Here is a 10,813-nt window from a genome sequence, read left to right on the forward strand (position 1 = left end):
CTTCGTATTAATTTTTATTATAGCAGGTCACACAAGCTTGTGGTCGCTGTATATGCCATTTCTTTCACTTTCGTTTATTACATATGTATATTTCAAAAGTTACTAAGACACGAGCTAACGCCTTTAATTTTACATAAACAATGTATATCAGTATATCATATTACACACTTTGCACTTTTCCATCTTTTCTAATTGTCACGCCGTTTTTCTTTAAAACTAATAAAAAGACACTTAGAACATACGAAATGTCACGATTTCCATTCATTGAATTGTACAAACCTTGACATGGATAATCATTGGATCCGATCGTGTCTCACACAAATAATTGACTGACGCTCGGTTCAACTCAGGGTAGTCTATTGGTGAACCTACATATAGTGAACTGTTAAATTTAACCAATTCAACTATCAACATGTATTTATCTATTTTAATATATATGGTTACATACGCAAAATGTATTATAATAATTATGTTTATTTACTGCCTTTAAAAATATAACTTTGATTTGAATGTCTAAATATAAAAAATAACTCACATTTGAAAAACCTGATAATTTATTAATTCGTAAGCCGCCATTATGATGTCATAATTCACATGACGCCATATTATCTATATTACACAATACAGAGAAAAAACTTAATACCTTACTGCGCCAAGTGATATGGCATGAGTTAATAGCACAACTTATGTTATTGGTTGTATAATATCGCCTATAAAACTAAAAACCATTTGTAATGTTAAGTCAACTAATATGTTGTGTAATTATTATAAACTCGTATTGGTCCGATCATAACTTGAATTTTTAAAATTTATAATTTTAGATCTATATGTATATTAGTACGTTTCTCTGTAGACTATCATACGTGTGTAATCAGCATATTCACTTACCCTGCCTGTAAAAGCTGAAAATATTAATCCTTGGCAAAATACGAACAAAAACAGTTCATGAAGATTGAACCTTGATATTTACTGACATAGTCCTGACATTTATTTTACTTCGTGTACGACATCTGGAGAACAGAAAAAGAAACAACGAGAACGCATTCGTATTTTTTTCAGTCAGATATGAAATCGAAAACTTTTTTTACGAACTTTCAAGTAACCCTTTTCCGCTTCTCCAAGGGCAATTCCTAAATTCTTCAATCCAAACCTGATAGTCCATGTATGTGGTTTGTTATTGTATAACTATTAACAACATACGTATGCTGTATACATGTATAATTTTAATTCGTATAGGAATAACAGTCGATCACGTGTCAATAGATTATTTTTGATACCACTAGAAATATTATGGTCCGAAATGTCCAGTAATTTATAACTGTATAACTTCTCCCTGCATATAAACATTTCTCCCTTTTAAAAATAGTCTTTAAGTTTTGAAAAACTGACGGCCTTAATGTATTTCGCTATGACAATTTGACACATGGAGTAGGTAAATATGGGAAATCAATGTTTTCTGATTATGTTTTAGATAGATAAAGTAATCGATAACGTGTCATCTGGATATAATATAATACTCTATTAAAATATTATAGTAAACAAATGATATATCTATGGATTTACCTCTATCATGTACTATACACTGTCGTTGTACTAGTATTTGTAGTATATTAACACTTTCGAAAAGCAGAACATCACCACCCCCATTAACTTTAAAGTTCCACACAGGGCGCTAACTCACAATAGGAGAAAAGGAATAGTGTGTACCCCGTATCACTGACAGAAAATGATTACTCAGCCACAACTGGAAAGATCGCTATACAACACAGGGACTACTTTGATAAACTTCCAATTTGTAGATAATCATTCAGGTGTCCCTATATCTCTGTCACAATACACACTTCAAACTTCTGATTTATATAGTGCCATATAGATACACAAGAACTTTTATCAAAGGTAAAGGAGAACATTTTCACAACTAGCATGGCAAAGTAAAAAATCGTGACCGGTCTTGGCAAATTTGTTCTTCATTCCATCCTTAATTGAATTCATGATCTTCAGGTTTATGTCAGAGAGTAAATATTGTGTATCACTTTTAATTTCTAGATTCAATACATGTATTTACTAGTGAGATCAAAACAGAAAATTGATATCATTGACAAAATACGGGGTAAGATGTTTTAACTATTCTAATACAAATGTTATTTAAAGATTGCTCTTCCCCGTAAAGACGAAGAGTACATATTATGACAATGTTGCGGCGTCGTCAAACCTCAGTGGCTTATGTTAAAGCTTTACAAATGAGTCAATTGAATCGTTAACAAGTCGTCTGATTAATAAGAACGCGTAAACTTTGTATTGACATTGTATAGAGCTATCTTAAACTATACATTGAAGGATAATATCTGTCCTCGGAAAACCAATCGTTTTAAGAATATAGAGTTTAAAGCAATGTGTCATATCACAATTATGCCTAAGTCTCCCTTTCCAGTGTAGAAAATATTGCTCTGAATCAATAACGTGCGGAATGTTTATTTTTTCCAGAACAGTTTTTCTCGAAAAAAAAAAGTATGACCTTATTAACTTGTGCAAAAAAAATGTATACTGCATTTCGTAAATTACTCATTCTTTGGTAGGTACATTCTGTTCAATAATATCAACATTCATACACAGCATGACGTCGTTGTTGTCAAATTGCTTTAATGCCAGTCGCTTTTGTTGTAGCTATAAGTAAGTTACGTTATCTATGTATTAGCGACACAATCAGTAGGTGTCATTTTCACCGTTTGTGTTATAAACAAAACTATTATCATCATTATATCCAAGCAGTTGTCACGCTTACCCGTTTACGTCACACGAATCACAGTTCACGGCACACATAGTTCGTAGTTCGTATAGGTTGTTAAATTCCCAATGTTGGACAATGATGGCTTTCTGTACAGTGATATATAGATAAAATTATTGTATGTATAACATCACCAAACATGACCAATAAAAGTCTTCTACAACTGTACAATTGTAAACATCACCGACGTTTTTTTTATGTTTCTCACACCGAGTTGAACTGTGAGAAGATGAGACCGAAGAGCACGATTGAAGAGAGAGCAATGGCAAACAGGAAAAGAACAAAGAAGAATTGATCTAGGATGAAGCTTATAATTTTCCAGCTTATTTCAAAATCGTCCAAGTCATCTTTTCCACAATCCTCAATCTTGATTTCCTGTTGATCAGTGGTGATATTGTCTTTCGGAAGGGGAGATTTTTTCTCTGACACGGACTCTATTTTATTGCCTTTATTGCCACTTCCTCTTTGCGGACTTTGACATCTCCCAGGAAGACAAGGTTGCTGCCATCTAACAATAAACGCCATAACTTTCGTGGCTAGCCTCCAACCTTTCGATATTTCCATTTCGTCTGGGCGGAAGAAAACGTTCAGGACGAGAATGGAACACATCACAGCAAACGTCCCAAATACCAGAATCAAGGCCAGGTAGATAGCTAAAATAAAAAGTATACACTTCGATATATTCAAATATAAATTGATGCTTACATACAGTCGTTTTGTTTATATACATAATACATAAATTATTTCGTATCGTACACATATTTAAGAAAATATTTACATATTGCAGGGTTTTTTTTGTGGTTTTTTTTTCAATGATTGCAATGACATAAACGTTTAATTTGTGTGTCGTGTGACAGAATATCTTACATAAGTAGCAAGCCGTTACAGAAGTACTGGGAATATTGTCCGAGATGAGTGTTAGGTAAACAGCATACGCCAAGAGGACAGTTAGGGAAAATCCCATCTTCTCGCCGGAGTCAGCGGGAAGCTTAAACACCATAGCACTAAGTACAGACATCAATGCTACGGGGAAAAGAGTGTTAAGCACGTGGAAGAGGGGGCGTCTCCGCATTGTCAGTGTGAACTTCAGATTGGAAAACGTATGGTCGCCACGTGTCTTTGCATCGCCAGTAGACGCTGATGCGGTAACCATCTCCCATTCCCCGTTCTCCGAGTAGAAAGAGAAATCGATTGGTAGACGGCTCAGCTGGAGGCTAATTTCATCACTGGTGTAGGACCAGGAACTCAGTGAGAGCGTACAAGACTGGATGTCTAATGGGTAATATGTTATGTCGGACGAGCAAGCGATGGTGTATATTCCAGCAGGATTCCAAATCACATAACCTTGTGATGTGATACGCATGGGGATGTATTTATCGTTGATGACAGAGAAATCGTCGATTCTTAAATGAAGAAAAAATATGACTTTCAATTAATTGCGACCGAAAACTGCATGTTTAAATCTCCGCAGGGAAAAAACTAAAAATACTTAAAACTCGTTTTAAATAAAGATTTTCATGACGATGCAGCCGTTTGAAAATAATTAAAGCGTTTAATTTATTTTTTTTACTGTTTAAAATTAAATTGAACCCCTAGTTTGAATAAAAGGAATATTTTACACACTGTGAGGAGAAGACATGTAAACATACGTGTTATCTATAATGAGGGAAGGTCTCCAGACGTATTCTTCTGTGGAGAAGAGAAATTTCACAGACGAATAGTCTTGAGTTGTAGCAGAGGTATTGGACCACGTAAGTCGACTATCAGACCATTTCTGTAACACAATCACACTAATGACAATAGTATTATTACGCAAGTACCAGAGAGCAATATCTTATACATATTTAAGAGAAAACTGTTTATAATTAATTTAGCGATGTTACGAAACCTCATAATTCGGAATCCTAGAAATCCAAAAGGACTTTTAAGCAGATACATACAAATCATCGGAAAAATATTTAGAATTTTTGTAATTCTAATTTGACCTTTTTACTGGATGTCATGATCTTGCACATTTCTAGATGTAACAAAATTCACATTAATTTAAAACAATATATTTGATTAAGAAAATAAATTTGTACCTAAATTGTTTCAAAATTCTTAATGTCTTTGAAAATATCACGATATGAAGTGTGGTTATAATGAGGTATTCTCAATATTACAAAGCTATTTTGCGTGTAAATATATATCATACTCCATTAAACGTCGATATTATTATTCCAATATGTTCCAGATATTTTTTGAAATGAATGCGCTTCCTTACCAATTCAAAATAGGCTGTTATTGACATGAACTGGTCTTTGATGTCCTGAAACAAAAAGTAGACACATTATTTCATTTCCTTATTTTGTACCGAACTAACGTGACTTACGGATAGGTTGTCTACGGTCATCCCAAATAATAAATAATTATATCGGAGAGCTTTTGATCCTGTCAAAAACTAAAATTACATAAAAGGAGCAATGAAATAGAAGGATAAAGGACAGAGTTTGATCTGATTTATTTGTGCGGGGTTTATTCCCCTGTAATGCCATGAAAGGACTGGTTGAACTAAGAGAAAGTAGAGTTGACTCCTTACCAGATCATTGACAGTGAGGACGTTTAAGGACACGAAGACCCCGACTGTCTTGGACGGTCGTTGTAGAACCTCGTAACCCGTGAACAGTTCCGTTCTTAGGCTCGTCTCCAGGTCCTTGGAATAGACAGGAGGCGAAGCAGCTCCGGATACGTCATAGCACTGGGTCAGGACCAACAAAACTAAAAAAGATGAAATTCTGTAAATCATGTATGTAGAGAGAGAGTTTTATTTGTATAAGATGTCATTTCAAAATTTCGTCTGAACATTGAATCTGAAAACTCTTGTGGTCTATGAGGTTATTGTTTTCAAAAAGTTCGATAATTAAGCTACATAAGTGTTTTTCGGAAACGTGTTCACTCGAAAATACCCCCAAACGTCTTTTTCATCATTTGCAGTTCAGATATCCGTATACAAATCACAACTAATCATTTTCAGTTATATACAACAAAACGTCACAGTTTTGGAAAACGGACTGCATTTGTTTGAATGCTGACCCTGACCACTTTATTTATTATTAGAATAATTAATTCTAATAGTATTCTAGTACTTCGGCATTCAGAAGAATTATTCGTGTTACTGTTTTCTTTGTAAAACCTGTATACATGTATATCAGTACTTTATAACAGACCTTCGGCGAATTAATTATCGACTGCAGGAAACATTGACACAAAATAACGATATTGCTCGTTGTTAATCTACTAAACTTTTGTAACTTGTTCTATGTCTATATGTGATCGTTTGTCATTTACTTGTCTTGAAAAAGGGGTTGATTGCCACGAAAATTCGACAGATTATTTGTTTATACTGTCGTAACTACTACATGACCAATTTGTAGTAATACGCAACCAGCGAAAAAAGTAGTCATTTGTTAGGAACCACTATTCATATTGGACCATGCCGTCGTTATTACTTACTAGACATATCATTACTATATATAATATATACATTAAATATAATGCACTATTGTTGATACTTGAACAGAACAAAAGTACTGTTCTGAATTACGTATGTAAAACTAAACCCCTAAAGATTAGTATGGATGGATATTTGGTAATGTCAAAGTACATGTATATAAACTTGATATAAAACACGATTTAATCAAGCCTCTTGGAGGAGGCGAAAACTGTACATTCTTTGTCAACTCTCGCTTTGACCGCTATGAACAGCATTTAATGGGAATTAAAATATTTCAAATCCCTAGATTTCCTTGATGAATAAGATTGCACTTACCTAAAATGTAGAATCGTCCCGTTTTCACAAACGGTATCCAAATATTTCGCTCACTGAAACAATCTTCCATACCCATTGTTTCGATCCTGTCTGTGATTGAGGAACACGTTTTCTGAGTTACCGTTGTCGCAAGTACTAATGTATATATCTACAGTAGTTAAATGACAATAGAAACCTGACCTCTCCTTCACATTGGACAGTCCTATCTGTGAATCTACTTTACTGGTAAGTGTCGTCAAATCGTAGTCCAAAGAAAGAGTTATTGTTCCGTGGAAAGGGATATTTATTCGCCAAAACCCTCGTGGGCTAGTTTTAAATAGCTGGTGTTGATCTTTTTGCAAAGCGCAGTAATAGAATATTACCTCCGTGCTTTGTTCTGTGAGGACAATGGAACTAGAAATTAAAATAATGAAGGCTGGTTTGCATTTTAAAGTTAATGTTATGTCGCTAATTTCCATGAGATACTTATGTTATGTTTACTTTGTCTGCTCATAGTTCAGTTTTCAAAGTTTTCAGGTTACTCTCTAACACAATTTTAATTTTAGTATCAATTTCATTTTTTGTGAACCCCCTGTGTGCCACCAAAGCCTCGTTTACATCAAGCAAAATGCGGGATTGAACGTTTGGCGAATACATCTTTGTGGCAATTTTTAAGAGTTAATATTAATTTGGCTATGTACAAAGAAGTCAGAAGAAAAAGTTTTATAATAAAGGTTAAAAATAAATAACTATGGTTTGCGTTGGTGATAAAATTCATGTGTAACAATAAACTAACATGTTTCATATGCAGGGTTAACATGTCACAGATGACACGATATTCCAGAGTTGATCTCAATATTATGGTTTCCTTGATATATGGCGACTGTTGTAAATACGTGTTAATAAAGACTTTGAGGAGGTTACATGATGCTCGTTTACTCTGGTGATTTCGTTGTTAATATTCCGGTTCACAGGTAACAGCCTTTTTTGGTGAAACTGAAGGCGCTTATTCTTCAGGAACACATGGTTTTAGCATATCTTCATATTTACTGGTTCTTTACATGTTTGTATTCTATTTTTCTATTTGTAAACACTTTATTGACACCCGCAAGATCATCCAGATGAAATTGCACATGTAATATATCAAACTGGGTATATTACAAATTTGAAAAGAAAAAAAAAGAAAAACTAAATGTCTACATGCAAATGCCTGTGGCAAGCAGCGAGCAAATTCATTTTAAGATCAATATAGAGTATTGGTGACATGCCAGGATTTCTTATGGTTTAAATAACAAAACGTCACTACGAAATGCTTTAGTGTATCCTACTTTTATTAAGTCGTATATCATATTTGTGTGGTCCTTTCAACACAATTATACTGTAGATTTAAACTCTACCAGAGGTTTCTAAAACGTAATCTAAAGATAAGTTGCGTTGAATGAGTGTTTGGGTTAGAGAATGCTATATACAAACATTATTGACACAAGTAACACGATTTTGTTCTCATTAAATTGAACTCTAGATAATATATATACCTCACACACGTTAAGGTAAAAAGGACAGTGTTCACGAAAGAAAAATATATAAAGAGAGTAAGACAACATTATTCTTAAACCACTTTTCTCGAGAACAAAAGGTCGCGCATTTCGGTACTTCAAAAAATTAGTTTGTTACATAGGTATATACTGTGTAAAGTGTTATTATTAGAAATTATTATTATTATTGGAAATATGTCATCTAGTCTAGAATATATTGACAAAGGGATGTTGATATTCGAGACACCTCGTGTCTCTCTAACAAAAAAATACCTGCAAGGTGAAGGAACGAACTTCCTTTGTTCTTCAAGAATATTTACTCTACGCGTTCTATTTCTTTTCTTGAGGCTGCTTAATGGAATATATATAAGTATTTTACAAAAGTAAAAGTTGTAAATAGTGATCATTTTACTTGAACATATGTAAGACGAGTCGTTGACTCAATATGCAATCAAGATAAACAAAGCGTATTATTAAAGTAGCCCAAATCCTGTTTCTCTTCATTACCGATTTGTTAAAACAGGAAGGATATATTTTCATGTTTAATGTCGTTTATCATTATTTGTTAAACATAAATGATAATGTTAATACTCACTCTATCATTTCCTCAAAATGATATTACGTGCTGATATTTGAGGACGCCGAAATCATAACAATTGCAGTACTCCGTAAATGCATTGTACTAAAGGCGCAGCTTATCTGAACCTATTGTTTCTATAGTAAGGAATAACGTGGATTATCTACGATCTTTCTTTTCTTTTTTTTTCTTTTTTCTTGCTTTTTTTAAGATAAAACAAAACATATATGAAAGAAATATTTAATGACAAAGTGGAAAACTTTCAAAGGTATAAAAACATTCAATAAACGTAAACCTTTTATTATTGATAGAGCGGATAAGTGTGGCAATTATGAGATTAAATTCATCTCAGCTACGGATATACATGTAAATACATAGTATGAAACATAATGGCTTCGTCCACAGATATTTTATCCTAAGCGTGACGATTGAACATATCAATTATAAAATAAAGCCTAACTTTAACCTCAACTCCCCACAATACCCTGTCTTTTTCCAACCAAAATACTAATAATTCCACAGAAACAAAATACAAACGTTTCCCAAAAACTAGTTTCATACTGCATTATTGATCATGCCACAAAATTAGGAATCACACTTTAGTAATCCTATAATTCATGACAGTGATTCATTTGCCTATGACGTCAAAAATGCCGTAATATTGCACGTGTTCATTGTAAGTATACATTGTATATGGGGGTGATTACGTAATCAAGAGGACAAAACAATGCAAATCATGAATAGAATTATATACAATGTATAGGTAGTAATATATGAGAGAAAAAATATAGAATTCATAAGTTAGCTTTGTTTAAACTGTAATTATAAATAATTTGTCTTATAGACTGCAGTCATAAGATTGTCTATCACTGTGACGTTTTAAATAGCACACCTCCATGTATCAAGTAACATGACATCATAAAGGTCAGGATATTATCAATACATATCACAATGGCTGGTGACCCATACACCTGATTGTTTCATTGTTTTACTTCTTCGCCTGCCTACATTCGTCAATGGACCGTGTCGTTCAATATGAATTACCTCCCTTTGCATTTTATTTTGCATACAAACTTGTCAGACCGAAACCGCTTTCTGCAACTCATTGACGTCATGTTGATTTCCCTTGTAAAGCAGTGTAAACATGAATATTCTAATTGATAACATTCATTCATTCACATACATGTAGTTCTACATTGCAATATAAACACTTCAAATCCTGATCTGATAAGACATGGGTGTCAGTGAAACATTAGGAACTTCATGGGAAAATAGTAGCTAAAGCATCAATGAGGATTAGTATTTATAATAATCTACAATAGAATAAAGTGTTATGTTAACTCAGAATTTATGGCAAATTAAGAACATAGAACAGATTGATTTCATACCCGCTGGTATCCCCTTACTTTACAAGTGTACCCCATGATCTAGTGGGATTTTTAACCATTAAACTACATTTTGACTTACGTCACTCATTTGTCATTAACACCCAATAACTGCAGCTATGAAATATGGAAAACCAAAACACGTGTTTGAAATATGTCATATCAATATGTTTTCTACCGATGTGCTTTTTTATCAATTAATACAGTATGCTCCAATTTCCATATATCGCAGTAGATTACACAGCTGAAATTTTATGTGCTTTTAGCTGTTTAGATTTAATGATAACTTTTGCGTACAAATGTACACATAAGTATATATTGCACAACACCTTACAAAACAATACAACACACAGATGTAGGTTTATGATCACAGACAGTTCCTGGTTTTATCACAGAGTAAAGGTCCATCATTTGTCCGGTAACGCCGGATGATAGGTTGGGGAAGTAGTAACCCCTCTCATTTCCCCGGGTATTCCGATTCCCAAACGCAGTTAAACCACTTGAGCGCCTACATCCGGACCAGCAAGTTCGATCGGTAAATAACTTTTCAATTGATGCGGATATAGTTCATAGATAGTATCCGAAAATGTCAACTCTGTATCACAAAAATTGAAAGATATTGAATATATTACAATATACGGATGGTGCATATTTGGGGTGGGGAGGGGGGATGGTTGATAATTCATTGTACAGGTACCGATGTGGCAGTTATCTCTCGGCCAAAAACGATACTAAGCATGACTT

The 10,813-nt window shown here is 33.7% G+C and overlaps 1 protein-coding gene across 1 annotated transcript; it reads right to left on the reverse strand.

The window, feature by feature from the left end:
- Positions 1-27: 27 nt before the first annotated feature.
- On the reverse strand, positions 28-6,669 carry LOC117322674 (acetylcholine receptor subunit beta-like). The gene is made up of 6 exons (XM_033877611.1): positions 6,594-6,669; positions 5,364-5,542; positions 5,049-5,093; positions 4,435-4,559; positions 3,653-4,188; positions 28-3,438 (listed from the first exon to the last, which is right to left on the reverse strand). The coding sequence occupies exons 1-6, from the start codon at positions 6,667-6,669 to the stop codon at positions 2,990-2,992; spliced, it is 1,410 nt and encodes a 469-aa protein (XP_033733502.1). The 3' UTR covers positions 28-2,989.
- Between the last annotated feature and the right edge of the window lie 4,144 nt (positions 6,670-10,813).

The sequence above is a fragment of the Pecten maximus genome, chromosome 3, assembly GCF_902652985.1.
Source record: "Pecten maximus chromosome 3, xPecMax1.1, whole genome shotgun sequence".
Lineage (NCBI taxonomy): Eukaryota > Metazoa > Mollusca > Bivalvia > Pectinida > Pectinidae > Pecten > Pecten maximus.

Coding starts and splice junctions, on each gene's coding strand:
- LOC117322674 (XM_033877611.1), bottom strand. CDS start 6,669: ATGGGTATGGAAGATTGTTTCAGTGAGCGAAATATTTGGATACCGTTT. Junction 4,560..5,048: donor TAACAGCCTATTTTGAATTG/GTAAGGAAGCGC, acceptor ATTGTGTTACAG/AAATGGTCTGATAGTCGACT. Junction 4,189..4,434: donor TCCCTCATTATAGATAACAC/GTATGTTTACAT, acceptor TCTTCATTTAAG/AATCGACGATTTCTCTGTCA.